This window comes from Salmo salar, chromosome 18 (assembly GCF_965601325.2).
Source record: "Salmo salar chromosome 18, fSalSal1, whole genome shotgun sequence".
Taxonomy (NCBI): domain Eukaryota; kingdom Metazoa; phylum Chordata; class Actinopteri; order Salmoniformes; family Salmonidae; genus Salmo; species Salmo salar.
In genome coordinates this window covers 8,158,090-8,184,244 of record NC_138308.1, presented here as the reverse complement: position 1 = coordinate 8,184,244, position 26,155 = coordinate 8,158,090, and the positions used below count along the sequence as shown (strand labels likewise).

Below are 26,155 nucleotides of genomic sequence, written 5' to 3'. Positions count from 1 at the left end.
TGTCCTTGTACTTACTGGGGACCATGTGTGAAATAAATTATTGATCTGTCTAGTGGTGCGAGGAAATGAGACTGACAGAATAATTTGTTTAACTGTCTATCCTTTCCGTCTGGTGCAAGTGAGTCCAACAATCAAGGGATGAATCTGACCAGGTCAACAGCCCCTCCCTTTCCATCCAAACGTATACCCACAACTAAACACCAACCCACACAGTGCATCCCAACATCTCACGCGTAGGCCTATAGCTAGCTTTAAATGCACTCAAATGTTAGACAATCGTCATTTCTGAATGGCATTAACAGATACGTAGAACATCTGCATAAAATCATATGAATAACGACTTCAGCAATCCTGGTCAATATTTATTAGCTCTTCTCGTTGTGTTTACTTGTTGAAATAGATCGTGTAACATTAATGCCTGTAGAGAGGGATTTATGCGCGAAACTCAAATGCTGTTACGTTTGATTAAGAAAAACCAGGGTGTAGAAGCATTGTGTATGAATCATGAATTACTGCTAGATGCCCAAGATGCTGCCTCATGCCTAGGTCATATTGGGTCATGGACACAAGCTCATGCTGTTTGGTCATTTTGGGGATGGACTGGTTTGCTGTGCAATTAGGCATATAATCCCATCAACCAGTTTGGTTCATTGATTACAGATTGATGTAGTTGGCCAGCTGCTGCTTGTCTTGTCTGTGGCCTATGTCTCAGACAGTCTCTGACCTTTCCATTTCTTCCAGGTTGTTTTCCCCACTCATTCGTATGATTGGCTTGTCTGACAAGGACTGGTGGCTAGCTTACCCCCTCTGTCAAAAGCCATATGTCACAGAAGAAGGAGTGACCCGTCCAGATACATGTAGATCTACTTGGAGATTACGGCCTCTGAAGTTTAAGAATAGGGAAAGTGTAAAAACGTCAGTATTAGGGGCCTACAGTATGTTCGGTCAGACTTCGTCAATCTGATTAGATTAAATAATATACTCAAGTATCATTTAGAAATGGTTAAGAGCATGTTAGCACCAAGTTTAAACGAGGCTCCTGACTACCTCTGTAGATGGCCAGGAAGATGTGATCACAATCAACTCACAATGCGTCTTTTAATCGTCTACACCTGTCTAAAAATGTGGGCACAATAACAATGTGGACAGGATCAGGACGCTTGTTAGCACCAGGTATAAACAGGGCTTCTATCTAAAAAACGGCACTTGAAACCACGTGACCATTTACTTGCCTAAACCAACCACTAGAAAGTGTCCCTTCACAGCCAATTCATCATGGACATATCCGCAGCAGAGGGCCTATTACCTGAGTCTCAAACGTCAGGGTTCAATCAAAGATAGAAACAGGGTCCATTATAGCCCTGTCCTGATCTTGTCTATATTGTGATTGTGCCCACATTTTCAGAAATGTGTCTACACATGGTCTACACATTTTTTTTTATCCCTCCACTGTGTCCGCAATACAGACTATTGCGGGTCCCTCCCTGTATGCAAATTATTTCATAGCAGAATCCGAATGCAGACTGCAGACAAGATCAAGATATGACGGATGTCAAGAACCAGGTATAAACAGGGCTTATGAGGGGCGTGACAAACATTTTGAAATTAGTAATGGTTTGAATAAAAGTACAGTAATTAAATAATGGAGTAGACTAAATCAAATTTTGTTTTGATTAATTCATTATCAAATTATTCATTGTATAATGGTTTTGTCACTTCCACCCCTCATACCACCTTAACACAGTAGGACTATAACAACCATGTAGCGAACCCCAGTATAACATGTTCATTTACCAATCAGCCAACAAGTAGCAGCTGGTCAAATGAGGCTGGGGACTGTAATTAGGTCAAGTAAGGTGAATGTAATTTCATGCCTATTTGAACTTTTTTGCTAGTCTAATTGGTGTGATTAACATTGCTTAATTGGCTTAGCTGAGCATTGTCTCCTGTCTTGAATTGCGTATTGGTCTCAGAAGAAAATACGTAAATATCAAGCTGATAAGCCTGAAACAAGATCTCACCTCATATTTGACAATAAACCAAAGGGAAGAGTAGTTGAGACTTAGCATGATATCCAATTAAATTGGATTATTGTACTGTATAACAGAGGTAAATGTAAATGATATATGTGTTGATTATCATGTTTCAAATGTATACTCCATAAAAATGAATCTAGCTGATAATGAAATAGTCAATAATCCATAATAATAACAATTGTGAATGAGTGGATCGATGTATGTTTTTTAAAGGTAGGTGGAACAATATATTTTATTTTACTAGACTCTGATTCTACGTAAAATTAAAATAAATAAAATTTAAAGATATTTCCATAAAATGTTATGCATTCATAATGTGTAAGACACATGTATGTACAAAATATACATTATATATATATTTTTGAATAAATATAACTTTATTCTCAGGGGAAAAAACTATTTTACATGGTGCAACTTTACATTTATTGAATATGTGTTCAAACATTTAATCTGTTTTTCAAAAATCACATGTTAGCTACAAGGGTGTGTACAGTTCCATCAAAACTTCAAAACATAATTTCTCCCACACATACATTTCATTCTATCAGTGAACTCTGTTAAAGCATATGTGCCTACCAACAAACAAATATCTTTCCTATCACTAGACCCACTAACATTGAAACACATGACTATATTTTTCAAAGTACAACTATACTGCTGTATGAACATTATTGCATAAATTGCTGTCAGAATTTCGTTTTTTTCATATATAATAACTTACATATTCAGTTACCTATCTCCATACAGCAGAAATAGCAGCTCAAATTCCTCACCTTAAAAAGGCATTTCTGTAAAGTAAACATCATGATAGTGTTTGAAATGCAATCCTTGGATAAGGCTCCTGGTGTACTGTAAGCTACTGTAAGCACGACTATCCATTTATGAGGCAGTGAGAAGAAACAGAGCCATTTTCGTAATGCAAAAGCATTGAGCAAAGTGCAAAAATGACCATAAACCCCATTCCAATCTGGCTTCGTTTCAAACTGTGTTATAAAGAGGTGACTATTTATGTATTGTTCGGTTGACTAAACTCTTGTCAAATGATCGCCACCTTATAACACACATTCTTGCAGAAAAGTTTCAAATGTAATCACACTGCAAGTTTATAATGAGGCTTACAGTGGGTCTTTTTGCACTTCGCACAATGCTTTTGCACTACTAAAATGCCATCCTTTGCTTACACTTGCTTTTCCATATGCTATCAGTATGGACTCAAAACACAACAGAACCACAGTGCAAAAGTGTGCATTTACAAATCATGTATTCGATGTGAAATATTCTGTTTTAATTGAACATCAAGGGAAATTCAATCATATTGTCGAACCAACTCTAGATATCAAATTGTAAAGACATATTCATAGTAGAGCTTGCTATATACACTGAGTGTACAAATCATTAAGGACACCTTCCTAATATTGAGTTGCAACAGCCTCAATTCGCCGGGGAATGGACTCTACAAGATGTCGAAAGCGTTCCACAGGGATGCTGGCCCATGTTCACCAATGCTTCCCACAGTTGTGTCAAGTTGGCTGGATGTCCTTAGGGTGGTGGATCATTCTTGATACACACAGGAAACTGTTGAGCATGAAAAACCCAGGCACTTAAATATTTTGTCTTGCCCATTCACCCTCGGAATGGCACACACACAATCCATGTCTCAATTGTCTCAAGGCTTAAAAATACTTCTTTAACCTGTCTCCTCCCCTTCATCTACACTGATTGAAGTGGATTTAACAGGTGACATCAATAAGGGATCATAGCTTTCACCTGGATTCACCTGGTCATATTCATAGTACTTGCTATACACACTGAGTGTACAAAACATTAAGAACACATTCCTAATATTGAGTAGCACCTCCCCCACTCAATGTATGCATGTGTACAATTTAATTTGTCAGTTTGGCTTTCCTTGTAGTGTATTTCTTTGATTTACATTTAATGCACATATATTTTATATAAACATAAAAAAAAAAAAAAACTATCTTTATTTGCCACAAATATATACGTTTGAAATAAAAACAAACCATACAACAACCATGTCCAAACGAAACAGTCAATTTGCTAAAGATTAAGAACAGGTTGAAAATGTATGATGATGAAATGATGTCATGATCATCAACATTCAACAACCTTCTCAATATATAACTAACTAATCAAAAAGTAGAACAAAATGAACCATAAAGAAATCAGACCTATCAAAAGATGATAGTTGACTCGGTGGCCGTGAACTAAAACTTGGCAAGTTTGTCTGTTTTGTGTGAATAAAATGAAATGATACAATTCAATAGGAATGGCAGAAAAACAAACAAAGCATTAGGTTGCCAGTTGGAAATCTAACCGTTTTTGTCATTGTAATTTCAATGTATCACATCAAATGTATCACACAAATCAGATGACACAAACTGCTAAGATTATAGTCCTGCTCTTCCATCCCACTGGCCACCACAGATTAGATGAACTAGTAGATTAGTCATTAGGAGGTAGAGCAGACTAAACTCTGGGACCCGGTTTCCCAGGCACAAATTAAGCCTAGTCTTGAACTAAAAGCACTTTCAATGGAGATTCTCTATTGGGCATGCTTTTTAGTTCAGGATTTGGCTGAATCTGTGTCTGGGAAACCAGCCCTATGAGACTCCAGAGAAGAGTAGTTTGTAGGTTCAAAGGGCCAGTAGTGATTAGAGTGGTGGTGGTGGTGGTGGAGTAGGTTGATAAAATTCTCAAACAAAATTCCTAAACTTTTGGAATTTCGGAAAACCCTGTGCATTATGGGAAAGTTTACAGACTTTTACAACCCTATGGTGAAGTACGTCTGCTCCTCACAGCTCCTCACTCTCCAGCTGTGCCTCCACAGGGGAGCTGGAGAACAGGATGGGGCTATTGTCCGTTGTGGGGAAGGCAGATTTGATGTCCAGGCCTTGGCCGGTCAGCACTGCATAGCGACTGCCCTGCCGCGGAGCCTTTTTCATAGGCAGAGGAACATGCTTATGCCACTGGGCTGCAGACAACAGAGACACAGTGCCTTCAGAAAGTATTCATACCTCTTGATTTATTCAAAAATTTGTTGTGTTACAGTCTGAATTCAAAATGGATTAAAACAATTTTTTATCTCACCACAATACCCCATATTGACAAAGTGAAAACATGTTTTTTGAAAATGTAGCACATTTTCATGTATCTCATTTGTATGTATTCAAAGCCCTGAGTAAATACATGTTATAGTCACCTTTGGCAGCAATTACAGCTGTGAGGCTTTCTGGTTAAGTCTAAGAGCTTTGCACACCTGGATTGTACAATATTTGCACATTATTCTTTTAAACATTCTTCAAGCTCTGCCAAGTTGGTTGTTGATCTCTGCTAGACAGCCATTTTCAAGTCTTGCCATAGATTTTCAAGCCGATTTAAGTCAAAACTGTAAGTAGGCCACTCAGGAACATTCAACGTCGTTTTGGTAAGCAACTCCATTGTATATTTGGCCTTGTGTTTTAGGTTATTGTCCTGCTGAAAGGTGAATTTGTCTCCCAGTGTCTGTTGGAAAGCAGACTGAACTAGGTTTTCCTCTAGGATTTTTCCTTTTCTTAGCTCTATTCTGTTTATTTTTTATCAACAACAAAAAATCCCTAATCCTTACCAATGACAAGCATACCCATAACAAGATGCAGCCACCACCATTCTTGAAAATATGAAGAGTGGTACTCAGTGATGTGTTGTATTTGCCCCAAACATAACGCTTTGTATTCAGGATAGTTAATTGCTTTGCCACATTTTTTGCAGTTTTACTTTAGCGCCTTATGAAAACATGATGCATATTTGTATTCTGTACGGGCTTCCTTCATTTCACTCTGTCATTTAGGTCGGTATTGTGAAGTAATTACAATGTTGTTGATCCATCCTCAGTTTTCTCCTATCACAGCCATTAAACTCTCTAAACGTTTATAAGTCACCATTGGCCTCATCCCTGAGCGCTTTCCTTCCTCTCCGGCAACTGAGTTAGGAAGCATGTATAGTTGAAGTCGGAAGTTTACGTACACCTTAGCCAAATACATTTAAACTCAGTTTTTCACAATTCCTGACATTTAATCCTAGTAAAAATTCCCTGTCAGGTCAGTTAGGATAACCACTTTATTTTAAGAATGTGAAATGTCAGAATAATAGTAGAGAGATTGATTTAGTTCAGCTTTTATTTCTTTCATCACAATCCCAGTGGGTCAGAAGTTTACATACACTCAATTAGTATTTGGTAGAAATGCCTTTAATTTGTTTAACTTGAGTCAAACATTTCGGGTAGCCTTCCACAAGCTTCCTACAATAAGTTGGGTGAATTTTGGCCCATTCCTCCTGACATAGCTGATGTAACTGAATCAGGTTTGTAGGCCTCCTTGCTCGCATGCGCTTTTTCAGTTCTGCCCACAAATTTTCTATAGGATTGAGGTCAGGGCATTGTGATGGCCACTCCAATATCTTGACTTTGTTGTCCTTAAGCCATTTTGCCACAACTTTGGAAGTATGCTTGGGGTCATTGTCCATATGGAAGACCCATTTGCGACCAAGCTTTAACCTCCTGACTGATGTCTTGAGATGTTGCTTTAATATATCCAGATAATTTTCCGTCCTCATGATGCCATCTATTTTGTGAAGTGCACCAGTCCCACCTGCAGCAAAGCACCCCCACAACATGATGCTGTCACCCCCGTGCTTCACGGTTGGGATGGTGTTCTTCGGCTTGCAAGCGTCCCCCCTTTTCCTCCAAACATAACGATGGTCATTATGGCCAAACAGTTCTATTTTTGTTTCATCAGACCAGAGGACATTTCTCCAAAAAGTACGATCTTTGTCCCCATGTGCAGTTGCAAACTGTAGTCTGGCTTTTTTATGGTGGTTTTGGAGCAGTGGCTTCTTCCTTGCTGAGCGGCCTTCCAGGTTATGTCGATATAGGACTCGTTTTACTGTAGATATAGATACTTTTGTACCTGCTTCCTCCAGCATCTTGACAAGGTCCTTTGCTGTTGTTCTGGGATTGATTTGCACTTTCGCACCAAAGTACGTTCATCTCTAGGAGACAGAACGCGTCTCCTTTCTGAGCGGTATGACGGCTGCGTGGTCCAATGGTGTTTATACTTGCGTACTATTGTTTGTACAGATGAACGTGGTACCTTCAGACATTTGGAAATTGCTCCCAAGGAAGAACCAGACTTGTGGAGGTCTACAATTGTTTTCTGAGGTCTCGGCTGATTTCTATAGATTTTCCCATGATATCAAGCGAAGAGTCACTGAGTTTGAAGGTAGGCCTTGAAATACATCCACAGGTACACCTCCAATTGACTCAAATGATGTCAATTAGCCTATCAGAAGCTTCTAAAGCCATGACATAATTTTCTGGAATTTTCCAAGCTGTTTAAAGGCACTGTCAACTTAGTGTATGTAAACCTCTGACCCACTGGAATTGTGTTACAGTGAATTATAAGTGAAATAATCTGTCTGTAAACAATTGTTGGAAACTTGTGTCATGCACAAAGTAGATGTCCTAACCGACTTGCCAAAACTATAGTTTGTTAACAAGAAATTTGTGGAGTGGTTAAAAACGAGTTTTAATGACTCCAACCTAAGTGTATGTAAACTTCCGACTTCAACTGTATCTTTGTAGTGACTGGGTGTATTGATACACCATCCAAAGTGTAAGTAATAACTTCACCATGCTCAAAAGGAAATTCAAGGTGTGCTTTTTTTTCTTTTTTCCCATCTACCAATAGGTGCCCTTCTTTGCGAGGCATTGGAAAACCTCCCTGGTCTTTGTGGCTGAATTTGTGTTTGAAATGTACTGCTTGACTGAGGGACCTTACAGAAAATTGTAGGTGTGGAGTACAGAGATGAGGTAGTCATTAAAAAAGATTTTTAATTAAACACTATTATTGCACACACAGTCTATGCAACTTATTATGTGACTTGTTAAGCACATTTCTACTCCTGAACTTACTTAGGCCTGCCATAACAAAGGGGTTGAATATTTATTGACTCAAGACATTTTAACTTTTTCATTGTGTATTAATTTGTATAAGAAATTCTAAAACCATAATTCCATTTAGACATTATGGGTTATTGTGTGTAGGCCAGTGACACAAAATCTCAAATTAATCTATTTTAAACTCCGGCTGTAACACATCAAAATGTGGGAAAAGTCAAGGTCCGTGAATACTTTCTGAAGGCACTGTAGCTTTGGGTATTATTGTGCATTTATTTGATATCTTGATATACTTTAAGCACAATCATTAGCAACTATTAACTCATTCAAAACTATCACAATAAACACTGGTGGGTAAAAGAAAGCTGTTGAAAGTTGTATTGAATTGAACTCACCATAGATGTCTAGCCTGGCTGTGCATGAAACAATTCCAGCCTCATTCTTTGCTGATACGGTGTACCAGCCAGCATCCTCTTTCCTGGTTGGCTGAATCAGGAGGCAAACATATCCAGTGGCATCCTGGTGTATGCTAGAATCAAAATTCATCTCTTCAATTAAATGATCATTCTAAATGTATATATTCACTGTGTTCTATTTGGTTTTTTTTGGTGAATAACAGGCATCAATATTCTAATCTCAAAAAGTCGAAGCTAATTTGGCATGCACCGACATCGCTAAGCACGGTTTTGTGTTACCTCTCGGCTTCATGAGTTTGATTATAAGTGCACCTACAGGATTGGCAGTCACCTTTCTGGCTGAAAGGGGAGAGGTTAGTTAGGGAATACTAACCTGACTCTGGCCTTGGTGTGAGGAATGGTGTCGTTGTCTTTCTTCCAATAGATAACAGGTGGAGGCATGCCCAGAACCCTGCACTCCAGTCGGACGGGGGTTCCCTCTGCGATGCCTGTGTTCTGGAGCTTCTCAACAAACTGGGGGGCCTGCTTCATCTCTTTTTCTGAACGGGCAAAGAATAGTTATTCTCTGTCATGTACAATTACTAATTACTACTACTTATTAATTGTCATGGCATACGTCACTATACCAACAAATTAATGGTTTTGACTTTGTACTTATTCAAAAGCTATCACTGATTACCTAGTCATCATAAATGCTTATAAATCTTTATAAACAATGAAATACTAATTTGTTATCAAGTGGTACACTATTTGGGTTTCATGAAAATACTTCATTGTTTCGAGAACTCTTACCCACAACTCTTAACTCCAGACCGAAGGAGCTCTGTCCTGCTTTGTTGCTGGCGATGCAGGTGTATGTCCCAGCGTCGTCCTGTTTTAGAGGGTCTATGACAAGGGAATGGATGCCGTTCTCCCTCACCAGCATCCGGTGGTAGAAGTCTGGGTAGATGGGCCTCCCGTTGATCAGCCACATCAGCTCTGGGTTTGGTAGGCCACTCACCTGGAAAACAGAGAAACACACAACGCTTCTTGTGAGATGTATCCAGTCCTATCTATCTTCAAAGGCTATGCTAACTGATTTATAGCAATGATTTTTTTTAATAGTCATTCTAAAATGTATTAAATGCCCATTGCTTATTTACAAGTCCATGGTTATTTAATCCAGAGATGATATACCTTGCAGTCTAATCTACAGACTCTGCCCTCATGAGCCACCATGTCCCCTGGAGCCTGGAGGAAGTGAGGTCGGAAGAAGCGCTCCTGGGTTGGTTCACCCTCTTCCACTTCCTGTATGCGGGCCCGAACCCTGTAGGGATGTGCTGAACATGTTACAGTACATGTATATTGGCCCTGGTGTTGCTGAGATATATTGTCATCTGCAATCGCTAATCGCTTTCGCTAATTTTATTATGATTTTTTATTTAACTAGGCAAGTCAGTTAAGAACAAATTCTTATTTACAATGGCCTACCCTGGCCAAACCCTAACCCTGATGATGCTAGACCAGTTGTGTGCCGCCCTATGGGACTCCCAATCAAGGCCAGTTGTGATACAGCCTAGAATTGAAACAGGGTCTATAGCGATGCCTCTAGCACTGAGATGCAGTGCCTTAGACCGCTGCGCCACTCGGGAGCCCATACAACGATGCATGAGATTAATGTTGCTATCATAGAGATAAAACAATGTATTTTTCTCTGATTGGTTTAACGGTATATTGGTTTATGGTTGCTATGAGGGCTGTTCAACAGTAGTTTGGGCAATATGTACATCTGGGATCTTACTGTAAGTAGCCTCCACAAAACAGTAAGAGCTGCAATCATGCTGGCTCTCCAACCTAAAGAGGGTTCTTCTTACCTCTGCAGATCCCAATGCACACTCAGTCAGTCCTGCTCACCTCTGAGAGTGAATCATAGGTGTCATTCGGTTTCGGAGAGGACCCGTTTGGATGATCAAATGACCAGAGCAGCTGATTCGTCCCTGGTGAGCATTCATTCATTAATCAACCAATCAGATTTAGTGAAGGGGTAAGAAAGGTGATTAAGAGTGAAACAATTACAGGTGGTTAGGTTACCTGGGGGTTAGCTGCCATGACAGTGTAGTTGCCGTCATCATCGTTATTGGTGACCTCTATGTGTAGGACACAGGTTCCGTCCCCCTCTCTTATCTTCTTATAATGATCATTTTTCCTCAAGATCTGCTTGCCATCCTTGAACCAGTAGACCTGAAATGGTGTTGAAGAGACAGGGAGATTACTAACAAACGTTGAGTATATGTCCAGATCCCGGGCGACCCCCAAATATGATCCAACTTTTTTTATTTGCCTGGCATTGGCAAATAAAACATTGACAGTCTGTGTGGTCCTGTGTGGCTCAGTTGGTAAGAGTGTTGATAGCGCAACACTAAGGTTGTGGGTTCAATTTCTGATGGGATCACATACTAAAAGAACCTTTGTACTCACTGTACTGTAAGGTACTTCGGATGCTAAAAAAAAAAACAGTCTGGGTGATAACATATTTAGAGACCATAGACGTGCTGTCTCACCTTCGGTATGGGGATCCCCACCACTTTACAGGAGAACGTCATAGGCACACCCTCCATGGCCCTGAAGTTCCTCAGCTTCCTGTCGAATATGGGCGCGACGCACTTCCCTGTCGGGCTCTCATCGTGTTGCACCTCGTCATCTGACTCCTCGACTGGCGTGCGCTCCAGACGGAACTCTATCTCACTCAACAGCCTCTGCTCAAAGTTGGACACTTTGTACTCCTAAAAAGACATTTCAGAAACTGTTTGGGTGAGTATTTACTTGGGTAGATTGACAGAGGATTCAGACCCAGAGCACAATATCACCACTAATCAATCGGGATATTGTGTTAAAGGCAGGGTTGAACTCAATCCAATTTGAATTATCCTAATTGAAAAGTAATGAAGAGCATTAGAATTTCAGTGGAATTAAATGGAATTGACACCCAACCATGGTTAAAGATGTACTCGTCAATCTGTTTTGATTCAAAAAGTAGCATTTTGATTCCAAAGTGGCAGTTACATTTACCAGCCCTCGGTTTACAAAGACAAATATTCTGGGCTCACTGTGGGCAGAAAAAGAGATTGAGGAGTGCAGCTTTAAACCTTAAAAGTTATCATGCAGTGGCATTCCTCTTATCACTCTCCCTTGGTATTGGACTGATCCTACTACACAAAATACAACAGAAGTTGAGGGTAAAACAGAGAACAGAGAACACATTTGGACTGAAATATCAAGCTAAGCATTCCTGGCAAAAATATCCAACAATTCAAATTGTACAGTTTTTATTGTTGATACGTAGATTTCTATCTTGATACGTCAACTTTTTTTCAGAATTGCAAACACTGGGTAATTTATTTTTCTCCTGAGGACCTAAGGTAACGGAACTGAAAACATAACGGAAGTGGTAATGTTAGTGGTGTTTGAAATGTAGTGAAATGACAACATTACAACACAATTACTTTTAGAGGAACAACAGATGGAATCCATGGCATCAGTTGAAATGTCATATTTGAAAGGAAAGTTTTTATGCACATTTCATAATGAAAGAAACGTTGAAGGTTGCTCAAATCTTAGAATGTCATATACCTCAGCCTATTTGGGGCATTACATTACATGAGTGTGGTCAATATGTATACCTTCAGTTTATTCATGCAATGGATATTAGTTAACAAATACTTTAAAAGTGCCTGATTACGATGATGAAATAACTACAGTGTTTGGATATATGAGTATACATCCATACATACTACTTAAAACGGTTTTGAACATTCACTAACACTTTACATTACATTGCTGTTATACCTGTATAGTAACGCTGTAATTACTACACTCACAATACATCATATTTTTTAGCGCTTTGTAATTGTAATGGGCTTGAGTGGTTTTAGTTATTACGCAAGTGGAATAAGGAATAGTCCCTATTCCTCTTGTGTAATTACAAAAAACAGTTCAATTCTATTAAGCAATTAATGAGGTACTATGTACAGTGCATTCAGAAAGTATTCAGACCCATTCCTTTTTCCACACATTGTTATGTTACAGCCTTATTCTAAATTGGATTAAATATTTTTTTTTTCTCATCAATCTACACACAATACCCCATGATGACAAAGCACCTTTTTTCTTTTTTTAATTTGAGCAAATGTGTTAAAAATCGATACCAGAAATACCTTATTTACATAAATATTCAGACCCTTTGCTATGAGACTCGAAATTGAGTTCAGGTGCGTCCTGTTTCCATTGATCATCCTTGAGATGTTTCTACAACTGTGGTAAATTCAAAACCAAGCCACGAGGTCGAAGGAATTGTCCGTAGAGCTCTGAGACAGGATGTGTCGAGGGACAGATCTGGGGAAGGGTCCCAAAAAATCTCTGCAGCATTGAAGGTCCCCAAGAACACAGTGGCCTTCATCATTCTTAGATGGAAGAAGTTTGGAACCACCAAGACTCTTCCTAGAGCTGGCCGCCCGGTCAAACTGAACAATCGGGGGAGAAGGGCCTTGGTCAGGGAGGTGACCAAGAACCTGATGGTCACTCTGACAGAGCTCCAGAGTTCCTCTGTGGTGATGGGAGAACCTTCCAGAAGGACAACCATCTCTGCAGCACTCCACCAATCAGGCCTTTATGGTAGAGTGGCAAGACGGAAGCCACTCCTCAGTAAAAAGCACGTGACAGCCCGCTTGGAGTTGGAAAATATGGTGGTGGCAGCATTGTGCTGTGGGGATGTTTTTCAGCAGGGGGGACTGGGAGACTAGATGAACGGAGCAAAGTACAGAGAAATCAGATCCTTGATGAAAACCTGCTCCACAGTCAAGACAATGCAGGAGTGGCTTCGGGACACGTCTCTGAATGTCCTTGAGTGGCACAGCCAGATCCCAGACTTGAACCCTATCAAACATCTCTGGAGACTTGAAAATAGCTGTGCAGCAACGCTCCCCATCCAACCTGACAGAGTTTGAGAGAATCTGAAAAGAAGAATAGAAGAAACTCTCCAAATACAGGTGTGCCAAGCTTGTATCGTTATACCCAAGAAGAATTGATGCTGTAATCGCTGCCAAAGGTGCTTTAACAAAGTACTGAATAAAGGGTCTGACTACTTATGGAAATGTGATATTTCCATTTTTGATTTTTAATACATTTGCAAACATTTCCCCAAAAATATTTTTGCATTGACATTATGGGGTATTTTGTGTAAATTGATGAAGAAAAACCCCCCAATTTAATACATTTTAGAATAAGGCTGTAACTTCACAAAATGTGGAAAAAGTCAAGGGGTCAAGAATACTTACCGAATGCACTGTATCAACATGCTAATCTAATGTTGTTACTGGTGTAAATACAGGCTTTCTGCACAGGTTTAAGAGCAACTTAACGTAATGTGTTACCAAACGTTCTGAGCAAAGGATTTTTTGGAAGGGAGAGATGTTCGCTGTACCTCGTCATAGTTAAAGACAGTGGCAGGAATGTTTGGTCCGAGGGGTCTGCTCGCTGTTTTCCCCTCATAAGTAGTCTGCTTCTATGAGAAGATAGGGATGATTGATGAACACCAACACAAACACACTCATGGACACACACATTACTACTACTAATTTGTGATTGATATGATCTGCATGTTGTTACATGGAAGACGTACTTGATGAATGAATATGGAAAATGAATGATTGGAAAAGGAACGATCGCTGATGCACTGCTTTGATCTCTCGGTTTAGATGAATGCATTTTCTAACTGCTTCCATATCGTTTCACATTGTATCACTTTACTCCACTTGCGATGTAAAAAGGAGAACAAAATAGAACTGTAATACGAATGCCAGAATAGCAAATTGGAAGAAAGTGAGAATGTGCCATGCCGTCTCCACTTTGTGGAATGTGTCGGGTTGAAAAGAAGTTGTAGAAGAAAGATACTTTATTTATTTGAGATCACTCTATTCCTTTGTTGGTTCCACTCCAAGCCATATTACTACATCAACCAAGTACTCGTTCATTTAGATGCATATTCAGTCATTAGCCCTATTTATTTATTTTACCTTTATTTAACTAGGCAAGTCAGTTAAGAACAAATTCTTATTTTTCAATGAACAGTAGGTTAACTGCCTTGTTCAGGGGCAGAACGACAGATTTGTACCTTGTCAGCTCGGGGATTCGATCTTGCAACCTTTGCAGTTACTAGTCCAACGCTCTAACCACTAAGCTACCTGCCGCCCTATAATGGGAGGACTATGCCTTAGGGAATAACAGTACAATTGAAGGGATATATCCGATACCTGTTGTACATGACCACGCATAAAATCTTCATTGAACCTAAGCTTTTTCTCCATATCCTGGAGGAGGGTTTGTTGACTGCTACGAATGTCAACATCTGACATAGGACGAGTGCTTGTAGGCAACTTCTTCTGCATGCTTTGAGGTGGCCTGTGGATCACAACAAATGTATTAGCAAAAAATTTATTTTACAATATATAAAACTGTAATATGATGAGTTGAAGTATAAGGTAAGAGGTCTATGAGGTCCAGAGTTTTCCAAAATCCCGGTTGCAGGATTCCGAGTTGAAGGATTCCGCCCCTGCTTATTCCCTCCCTGTTCGAGGAATCCTCCAACAAGGATTTATAGAAAAACCTGGGAACTTTGGGAATGTTTCCGGAATTCAGGAATCATAGGGTCTTACCCGTGAGCACTCCTGGGCAGGCCCATAGAGTTGGTGGCTTGTGTGGTGTGTAGAGAGGGCAGGACAGAGCTGAGGAAGGCCACATGGTTCTGGATGGGGCTGGGAGTGGAGGTGCTGGAGGTCGGGGACGCTGCCTGTGGGGGTGACTGCTGTGGCAGGGTGAACACAGAGTTTAGGTAGGCAGCAGGCAAAAGGGTGGGGGAGGTGGGGGAGGACATGAAGGAAGGGGGGCTAGTGGGTGACTTGAGGACTCTGGTGGGGAAGACTCTGGGTTGTGGAGAGAACAGGTTGGGGTTGGAGGAGTTGAGCTCGGCAGCCAGCTCGTGGAGCAACGGAACTGGGGACTCTGTAGGGGAGGGACTCCTGACTGGAGAGAGGGGAGTCTGGGCAGTGACAAACTCTTTTGGCCTAGCATAGTTGAAGCTCTGTGACGTGGGAGCCAGGTTGAGGAGGGAGGCATGAGTTGTTCTGAGAAGGGGGGAGGGGGAGGTGTTCTGCATGGTTGTAGGGGCCCTGTTGAAAGCTGCAGAGATGGAGCTGAGAGATGCTTTGGGGGCTGTGTTCAGAGGAGGTATGAGAGGTGTGTTAAACTGGGGTACGTGAATAGCTTTAGGCAGGGATAAGGGGGCTAAGTTCAGCTGGGAAGAATGGGTGGTGTTTTGCAGGGTCATATAGGGTGGGGATGCAGGGCTGGTATGCAGATAGGGTGCAGGAACAGTGCTCAGCAGAGGGGCAGATGGAGGGGAGCTCATACAAGATGAAGCTGTCTTCAGTTGAGGAGGGGATGGCAGGGTACCAATAATGGGTGCAGGAGGGTCTGTGTTCAGTAGCAGTGCAGAGGTAGTGTTTATTGGTGGTACATGGCTTGTGTTTAGCAGGGGTGAAGAAGAAGAAGAAGAAGAAAGAAAATAAGATTGGGTGGCGTATGGGTTCAGTAGTGGTGCAGAGGCAATGTTAAGCAGGGGTGCAGGGGGACTAGTGTTTAGCTGGGGTGCAGGGGTAGTGTTCAGTGTTGTCACAGGGATGAAGTTGAGTAAGGGTGTTGGGGCTATGGTCAGTATGGGTGAGGGGTGGGTGGACTGCAGGGGCATGGGGGTAGATGAACGGGGTAGGCTTTGCTGGAGCTGGGGCTGGGGCTCGGGTTGCTCCCGGGCTGGCCAGGCTGATGCCTCCGGTTGGCTCTGGGTGGCTCCGGTTGGCTCAGTGTCAGTCTGCTGCTGCTCCATAAGCACCTGGTTGTGTAGAAGCTGCAGCTGGACAGGGTCTCTGAGAAAACAGAGATGGAAGATGTTAAATACATGAACACTTTACATACTGAGTATACACAACTTTTTTTCTTTCCATGACATAGACTAACCAGGTGAATCCATGTGAAGGCTATGATCCCTTATTGATGTCACTTGTTAAATCCACTTCAATCAGTGTAGATAAAGGGGAGGAGACAGGTTAAAGAAGGATTTCTAAGCCGCGAGACCATTTGAGAAATGGATTGTGTATCTGTGCCATTCAGAGGCTGAATGGGAAAGACAAAAGATTTAAGTGCCTTTCAACGAGGTATGGTAGTAGGTGCCAGGCGGTTTGTGTCAAGAACTGCAGCGATGCTGGATTTTTCACACTCAACCGTTTCCCATGTGTATCAAGAATGATCCACCACCCAAAGGACATCCAGCCAACTTGACATAACTGTGGGAAGCATTGGAGTCAACATGGTCCAGCATCCCTATGGAATGCTTTCGACACCTTGTAGAGTCCATGCTCCGACGAATTGTGCCTGTTCTGATGGCAAAGGGGGATGCACCTAAATATTAGGAAGGTGTTCCTAATGTTTGCTATACTCAGTGTATAATAAACTAGCCTGGTCCCAGATCGGTTTGTGCTGTCTTGCCAACTCCTATGGTCATTGTCACGCCAAACCACAGAAGTTGCCAAGACAGTATAAACAGACCTGAGACCAGGCTATAATAAAAATCATATGTTTGTTCAAAAGTCTTAATGTGTTCGTCACCAAATAACTACAAATACTCTAAACACAGTTCCCTAAAAAGTAATGACCACAATGTGCCTTTCAGGGGCTGGTTGGGGAAGTAGTCTGCCCTTTTAAGGTATAGGAGGATCCAGACTCTAAACACACTCTGCAACTGGAAATGTCAGTAATGTGCTGTATCATGATTGGTATAAGAAAACATTTCATTGCAACCTTATTGCATTGTAACATTATCCTAGCATTTTTTTACATTCGTTTTACATTCAATATCAGTCACTTTGATAACATAAAGTGAAAAGGAGACAATAACTTATCAATAACTGAATCAATAACAATTATTAACACTACGCAAGACACTTCATCTTAGTGGCAGACATACTTTTTTCTTTCGACAAAAAAATGACAAACACAATGCCAGTGTGCAAAGATTTCTAGCATGCACAAAACCATAACATTGCACTTACATTAAGAAATGTCCATCCTCAGTTTTTGGTAGTTTTAATCTCCACATAGTTAAGCACATATATGTATTCAGTAGACAAATGAAAACTGGAATACAGCAGGTCAGATAGGGAGCTCAAGAGGAGACCCTCCCACCTCTAATGTTTACTGTTCTAAATACAGCTCGCACAACTCAAGCTGCTTGCTTCACTTCAAAACAAGGACGGTAAATAGAAAAATACATCACGATACCAAACACTTTTAAGAATTACTTTCAGAATAAAGCGTTTTCATCATAAAATCAACTGTCGGTGCAAATTTTGGGAAAAAATTGTGATAAAACTAATAGTTTGTTGTTTGACTAGATATTTAACAGTTGTCACCATATCATGTGAGGCTGTTACTCTGAGTCTTGGGGCTCGTCTTAAGTTAGGATTTGTCTTAAGTTAAGTGATACAAAATAAATTGAAAAATACTTAAGAAATATAGCTGCGAGCAGCAATGCATGGGGTTCATCGGATGACAGAAAGAACACAGGATCAGCTGGATAACAAATCAAGCACTCTATTATGTAGGAACTATCTTCCTTTATGTGCAATCAGTGAAAGAATTACCACGTTGATTTAAATCTCAGTTGGTACACCCCACATTAGCCTTCCAAAATACTTCAATACACTCTCACAGCTGAAATACGCTGACTGCGCAAGTTGCAGGACTTCCAGTTTCTAATTTTACCGAATAATAGATCCACCTTCACTAAGTTCAGACCATATAATAGGGCAACAATAAGTGATCATACAGATATACTAATCACAATATTTCACATTGTTTGTCTGCATAATTTAAACGTGACATTAATTTGCATGAGATAAAGTCCTGTTGAACAATAGTTATTGCTCTAGTATGAAATCTAACGCATTAGCTAGCTAGCGTCGCAAATTAGCATTCTGATAGCTAGCTGAGCAGTTTTACAAGAAAACGACTGCTATTACTCAAACACTGTAGCTAGCTAAAAAGCTTTCCTTGGTGACAATGTTATTGGGGCGAGGTATATTAGATTAATCTTTTAATTTGAAGTTTACTGTCATTGAAGTTAGTGGTCACTACTGGTTTAAGATCTGAGGTGAGAGAAACTGTCCGCCATGTTTTGTGTTTTGGTAAGGGCTCGGAGTGACATCACGCACCCAAGAAGCCTCAACCAATCACCCAACAGATATTAATGCCTCCAGGTATCCTACGAAAGGCAATTTTGCATGTGACAACCCAGCATCTCCCCAAAACAGATGTTTTAGCATATTAGCGTATAGTGTGGCCATGTCTGAATGCATCAACATTCTTTTCTCACTATTTAAGGACTATTGTGATGAGCACAAAGACCACATTTTCATCAAATATGACTTTTTGTCCATGAGAATAAGATTTTTTTACAATTATTTTAAGCATTAGTGTCAAAAAAGTGAATTGTTAATAGTTTCCTTGTTTTTTAAGATATCAATGCCAAACTTAAAGCTGCAATATGTAACATTTTGGGTGAACCAACCAAATTCACATAGAAATGTGTGTTTTAGATCTGTCATTCTCATTGACCGCAAGTCTAGGAAGTGGTAGGTCTGTTCTATGTGCACTATTGCTATGCTTCCCATTCTTAGGCTTTGTTCCTGCATCTTTTACTTTTGGGTTTGTACACCAGCTTCAAACAGCTGAAAATACAATATTTTTGGTTATTAAAAAGATATTTCAAATTGGTTTAGATGGTACAATGATTCTCTACACTTGTTTTGTAAACTTAAATTAGGGGAACGATTAGAATTTTAGCAACCAGGAAATGGAGCGATTTCTGCATATTGCACCTTTAAAATGGTTCATCATGACCCTAAAACGTTTCAAGTTGATAGGGCATTGTGAAGTGGATTTAAAAAGGATTTAAATGGGCATGTACAATCTGACTTTCTGATTTATCAATAACTCAGCCTTCTCTTAACCCTAGCTTTTCTCAAACTGAGTTAAGAGATGTACCATGGGCCTACATACCGAATTTGGTGCTATTTGGACGTATGGTTCATGAGAATAAGTGTTTCAAACGTTTTCCAATATTTCCAAGATGAAGGATAATCTATCCTGATGGGCCTTATGGGTCCTAGAGGCACATTTGTTCAGCAGGAGGAAAAACATCTATATACACAGTTTCAAGTCTCTATATCAAACAGGGCGGCGGATAATGAGGTTTTAAGTGAGACTGCTTATAACAGCACCACCTATAGACAATAGGTGCTATTCTTGCTGAACAAATTACTCATGGCCTCTAGTTTCTGTGTGACAAATTAGAAAAAAAGTCACCAATCTATGCTTGAGTTATTTGACAATGTCAAGCAAAAAAAATGAATCTAAGCTTTGCTGTGAACCTCTAATTAGAATACTCACAGTTTGGGCTTGGCCAGGACTGGAGGTGGTTCCTTATTGGCCAACTGTGACATATCTTCATATGAATGGCTATCGGATGTTTCACTCTCGTTGTCTGTCTCATTCTCAGGCAGTTTAAAGTGCACACGGAGGCCTACCCTGGAGCTGGACCTGGGCCCATTGTGGCTCACCAGAACCCCAGGCTTGAGGCAAGAGGAGGTGGGGGGATCAGGGAGGTTTACAGGGGGAGGGGGCTCAGGTTTATGGAAAGGAGTCCCTTCCACCTTAGGACTCAGACCAACGGCAGGGTCTGATAACACTGAGAAGGCTCTGGAGTCTTCATGGTCAGTCTTGGGCACCTCACCACTGCTCTTGAGCTCAGGACGTAGCCTGCTGGAGCTAGTAGACAGGTCTGGGTGAGGGGTGCTCAGGTATAGTGGATCCAGACAAGATGTGCTGGAGCTACGGGTGCCTATCCTGGGGCTGCTGCCCAGGATTAGTGGATCCAGGCTGGGCATGCTGATGCTGACAGGGTCCTGGCGCAGCATGCTGGAGCTCAGAGGATCTAGACGGAGGGTACTGGTGCTCAGAGGGTCCAGTCGTAACGTGCTGGAACTGAGCGGATCCAGGCGGATGGTGTTGGAGTGAGGCTTGATGCTGTTGGTCACAGGAACGTCAGCATGAAGCTTTAGACTGGGGGGAGTGAGATCTAATGAAGAGGGCTCTGGGACTTGTGTGGACTTGTGTGGAGTTTTCACGTGGTTGTTGTTGGTGTTATCATTGCCTAATGAGGTACAGAGAGAAGGATAAGTACAGTGCCTAGTGAAAGTCTACACACCCCTTGCACAGTTTTCACATTTTGTTGCCTTGAAATGAACTCCTACTGATCTACATAACCTACACCACATTTTCAAAGTGAACACAAAATTATAGAACATTAAAAAAATTATGTATGTCTTCACAACCCAGAGTTAATACTTGGTGGAAGCACCTTTGGCAGCAAATTCACCTGTGAATTATTTTGAATAAGATTCTACCAACTCTTTGGGCAACGTTTATCCATTGTTTTTGTCAAAATTGCAGAAGCTCAGTAAATTTAGTTGGGAATCATTGATGGACAGCAATATTGAAACCTTTTCTCTGATTTTCAAGCAGATTTAAGTCAGGACCCAGGACTGAGACTGGACCACTCCGGAACACTTAACACCGATTTAAAAAGCCATTCTGGTGTGTCTTAGACATTGTAATTGTCCAGCTGAAAAATAAAACTATTTTCCAGGGTTAGGTTTTCAGAAGACTGAGGCAGGTCTTCCTCTTACTTTTTAACTGGGCTTTGCTCCTTTCTATCTATTTTGATCCTGACAAACTCCCCAGTCCCTGTCAGTGACAAGCACACCCACTACAATACTTGAAAGTACAGAGGGTTTGACTCTGTAATGTGTTGTATTGGATTTAACCCAAACCTAAAGTTTTTAATTTAGGCCAAAAACTTCATTTCTTTCCCATGTTGTCTTGCAGTATTACTTAACAGCCTTGTTGCAAACAGAATTGATCATTTGGAGTGGATATCTATAAAAAGGTTGTCTTCTTTTCACTTTTTCATACAGGCCAGTAATGTGGAGTGAATGCAATGTTGTTGATCCTTGCACAGTTTTCTCTCAGCTCAGCCAATGAATTATGTGGCTGTTTTAAAATAATCCTAAACCTGATAGTGATGTCCCTGAGCAGTTTCCATTTTCCAGTTTCCATGGCCAGACCTTTGCAGTGTCTGGGTGATATGATACACAATCCACAGATGAATTACCATACTTGACTATACTCAAAGGGATATTCAGTGTCTTCAAATTATTTCTTAACCTCCCCTGATCTATGCCTGTCTAAAAATGTATCCCAGACATGCTTTAAAAGCTCATGGGTGGCTCTGAGGTTGAATCATTGTTTGACATTCAGAATCCAATTGAAGGACCTTACAGAGACAGGGGAAGTTGTTCTCAAATCATTCAAACCTAGTGCTGAGCAATTAGTGCTTTTTGAGGTCAGTTCGGTTTCAGTTCTATTATAAAAAAAGAATCACGGTTATTGATTTCGGTTACGATATTTTTTTAAACATTAAATGCCTATGTGGGTTGAATGCTGTAACACAGAATAAAACAATTAATAAATGTTTGGTGATGGTAGTCACTGCCTATTACTGCTTTTCACTTATTGACAATCATTTATTCACATTACTTTACTTTAATAAAATATTTCAGTTGTTGTGTACATTACATTTGTTTGATTTGATGGCTTTATTATTACATTCCAAGTCATCATCACTTTTCTTTAGAGCTGCTGCCGATGCTGTCTGACAAAATCACAATTTTAGTAGTTCATGAAAGTAAACCATACTTTTATGACCGCTGAATACCAACTATCAATCAATTAGATCATGTATTTTCAGGTAGAGATACCTCGCGAAGCAACTGCTCTCTATCCCACTCAATTGTGCATTCTTCTGTCTCTTCCCATTCTTCGGTCTCTTCTCTCTGTGTCTGCCCCACACTAACCTACTGTAGCAGGCGTAAAAGAAACACACCGACCACACAAGTAGGCCCGCAATGGAATATGGTCATTGTAGTTCATTACTGCGTTTTCTGCAGTAAACTATGTATAATATTGGCCTATTGGAAACTACAACTCCCTACTATATCGCACAGTTCGGTTTGATCGTGTACAAAGCTCTCCCTCGCCCTCCATTTGGTAAATCTGACCACAATTTGGTAAATCTGACCACAATTCTATCCTTCCGCTTCCTGCTTACAGCTAAAATTTAAGAAGGAAGCACCAGTGACTCGGTCTATAAAAAAGTGGTCAGATGAAGCAGATGCTAAACTACAGGACTGTTTTGCTATCACAGACTAGAACATGTTCCGGGATTCTTCTGATTGCATTGAGGAGTACACCACATCAGTCACCGGCTTTATCAATAAGTGCATCGAGGACGTCGTCCTCACAGTGACTGTACGTACATACCCCAACCAGAAGCCATGGATTACAGGCAACATCTGCACTGAGCTAAAGGGTAGGGCTGCTGCTTTCAAGGTGCGGGACTCTAACCTGGAAGCTTATAAGAAATCTTGCTATGTCCTCCGATGAACCATCAAACAGGCAAAGCGCCAATACAGGGCTAAGATTGAATCATACTACACCGGCTCTGACGCTCGTCTTATGTGGTAGGGCTTGCAAACTATTACAGACAACAAAGGGAAGCACAGCTGCGAGCTGCCCAGTGACACAAGCCTACCAGATGAGCTAAATCACTTATATGCTCGCTTCAAGGCAAGCAACACTGAGGCATGCATGAGAGCATCAGCTGTTCCGGGCAACTGTGTGATCACGCTCTCCGTAGCCGACGTGAGTAAGACCTTTAAACAGGTCAACATTCACAAGGCCGAGGAGCCAGACGGATTACCAGGATGTGTGCTCCGGGCATGTGCTGACTAACTGGCAGGTGTTTTCACTGATATTTTCAACATGTCCCTGATTGAGTCTGTAATACCAACATGTTTCAACCAGACCACCATAGTTCCTGTGCCCAAGAACACTAAGGCAACCTGCCTAAATGACTACAGACCTGTGGCACTCAGGTCCATAGCCATGAAGTGCTTTGAAAGGCTGGTAATGGCTCACATCAACACCATTATCCCAGAAACCCTAGACCCACTCCAATTGGCATACCGCCCAACATATCCACAGATGATGCAATCTTTATTACACTCCACACAGCCGTTTCCCACCTGGACAAAAGGAAAACCTACATGAGAATGCTGTTCATTGACTACAGCTCAGCGTTCAATACCATAATACCCTCAAAGCTCATCACTAAGCTAAGGATCCTGAGACTAACACCTCCCTCTGTAACTGGATCCTGGACTTCCTGACGGGCCGCCCCCAGGTGGTGAGGGTAGGTAGCAACACATCTGCCACTCTGATCCTCAACACTGGAGCCCCTCGGGGTGCGTGCTCAGTCCCCTCCTGCACTCCCTGTTCACCCACAACTGCGTGGCCGGGCACGACTCCAACACCATCATTAAGTTTGCAGACGACACAACAGTGGTAGGCCTGATCACCGACAACGACGAGACAGCCTATAGAGAGGAGGTCAGAGACTTGGCCGGGTGGTGCCAGAATAACAACCTATCCCTCAACATAACCAAGACTAACGAGATGATTGTGGACTACAGGAAAAGGAGGACCGAGCACGCCCCCATTCTCATCGATGGGGCTGTAATGGAGCAGGTTGAGAGCTTCAAGTTCCTTGGTGTCCACATCCCCAACAAACTAGAATGGTCCAAACACACCAAGACAGTCTTGAAGAGGGCACGACAAAGCCTATTCCCCCTCAGGAAACTAAAAAGATTTGGCATGGTTCCTCAGATCCTCAAAAGGTTCTACAGCTGCTACATCGAGAGCATCCTGATTGCTCGGCCTCCGACCGCAAGGCACTATAGAGGGTAGTGCATACGGCCCAGTACATCACTGGGGCTAAGCTGCCTGCCATCCAGGACCTCTACACCAGGCGGTGTCAGAGGAAGGCCCTAAAAATTGTCAAAGATTCCAGCCAGCCCAGTCATAGACTGTTCTCTCTACTACCGCATGGCAAGCGGTACCGGAGCACCAAGTCTAGGCTTCTCAACAGCTTTTACCCCCAAGCCATAAGAATCCTGAACAGGTAATCAAATGGCTACCTGGATTATTTGTATTGTGTCCCCCCCAACCCCTCTTTTACACTGCTGCTACCCTCTGTTTGTCATATATGCATAGTCACTTTAACCATACCTACATGTATATACTACCTCAATTAGCCCGACTAACCAGTGCCTGTATATAGCCTTGCTACTGTATATAGCCTCGCTACTGTTATTTTTCACTGTCTTTTTACTGTTGTTTTATTTCTTTACTTATCTATTGTTCACCTAATACCTATTTTTTACTTAAAATTTGCACTGTTGGTTAGGGCCTGTAAGTAAGCATTTCACTGTAATACCTGTTGTATTCGGCGAACGTGGCAAATAAACTTTGATTTGATTTGATCTGATTTATCTCTAGAGAAACTGCTGAATGTGTGCATTGAGCTCACTGAAAAAACCTGAACAAAATGGAATTAAATTAATTGAACCAACATCGGTCAAAATAACCAACATTTTGGTTAATGCTCAGCACTATTAAAACCACAACTATTTCAAACTGATGGATTGTTGTGGGATTTTGTATGAAAATGTTGTTATGTTCACCGGAAGCATTTCAGAGAAGAAAAAAAATCTGAATTTCACGCTACTGTAAAATGCTGTTTTTGGATATAAATATGAACTTGATGGAACAAAAAATGCATGTATTGTATAACATAATGTCCTAGGAGTGTCATCTGATGGAGATTGACAAAAGTTAGTGCATAATTCAAGCTGGTTTCTGCTTTTGGTGACGCCTGACCTTGAATTGAAAATGGATGTTTGTACTTTTGTGGCTATGTACTGTCCTAACATAATCTAACTTTATGCTTTTGCCGTAAAGCCTCTTTGAAAATCGAACAATGTGGTTAGATTAAGGAGATGTTTATCATTTAAATTGTGTAAAATAGTTGATTGTTTGAGAAATTGAAATTATTAGATTTTTGATGTTTTGAATTTCCAGCCTTGTTAGCAATCCCGGCTCGGGGTTCATTGCTAACCTGTAGCCCCAACAGGTTAACTTATTTAGATGTGCCACGGCAAGTGGTGTGAAGACCTTCAAAAACAAGACTTATTTGTTTTTTGGGGGGGTTTTTTAATATAATTTTTCAGTGGAGTAGGTTGTGTAGATCAGTGAACATTTTATTTATAGGAAATCAATGGGAAAATGTATGGGAAAATGTAATCCCTTTTTAGATGCAAACTGTTCAAGGGGGATTAGATTTTCACTAGAAACGGTAAACATAGTCTCCAAATACAATCTTATTAATAGAACTGTCAAGTCTGAACCTTGTTTGTAAGCCAGTGACGTTACCTTTCACCCTTAGTGCAGCAATACTGGATACAGTTCCATATTTGTTGCTTGCAGTGCAAGTGAATGTTCCAGAATCTTCAGGGAAGACCTCAGCAATAACCAAAGTGCATATTTCCTCTAAAGGGAATACAAAATGAAGGAGATGAGGGTAGCACCAGCTGAATGTCACTGTTGAAGTTCAGGCAACATGACTCATAGATTAAAGGACAGAG

At 41.0% G+C, this 26,155-nt stretch overlaps 1 protein-coding gene across 6 annotated transcripts in view; it reads right to left on the bottom strand.

Annotated features, from left to right (window-relative positions):
* Nucleotides 1–2,392: 2,392 nt before the first annotated feature.
* mypn (myopalladin) overlaps nt 2,393–26,155 on the bottom strand; it is a 53,778-nt gene continuing 30,015 nt past the window's right edge. For 3 of the 6 annotated variants that reach the window (XM_014154274.3, XM_014154272.3, XM_014154273.3), the window contains 13 exons: nt 25,944–26,060; nt 19,944–20,706; nt 15,098–16,363; nt 14,696–14,843; nt 13,867–13,947; nt 10,949–11,170; nt 10,479–10,628; nt 10,302–10,384; nt 9,585–9,714; nt 9,201–9,408; nt 8,782–8,947; nt 8,388–8,521; nt 2,393–5,031 (listed from right to left, as the gene is read on the bottom strand). In XM_014154274.3, the coding sequence (XP_014009749.3) occupies nt 4,853–5,031; nt 8,388–8,521; nt 8,782–8,947; nt 9,201–9,408; nt 9,585–9,714; nt 10,302–10,384; nt 10,479–10,628; nt 10,949–11,170; nt 13,867–13,947; nt 14,696–14,843; nt 15,098–16,363; nt 19,944–20,706; nt 25,944–26,060 (3,647 nt within the window). In that variant the 3' untranslated portion in view covers nt 2,393–4,852. Of the gene's footprint in view, nt 5,032–8,387; nt 8,522–8,781; nt 8,948–9,200; nt 9,409–9,584; nt 9,715–10,301; nt 10,385–10,478; nt 10,629–10,948; nt 11,171–13,866; nt 13,948–14,695; nt 14,844–15,097; nt 16,364–17,545; nt 17,642–19,943; nt 20,707–25,943; nt 26,061–26,155 lie in introns of those variants that run through there. The other 3 variants (XM_014154276.3, XM_014154275.3, XM_045700699.2) reach the window with 3 other exon arrangements.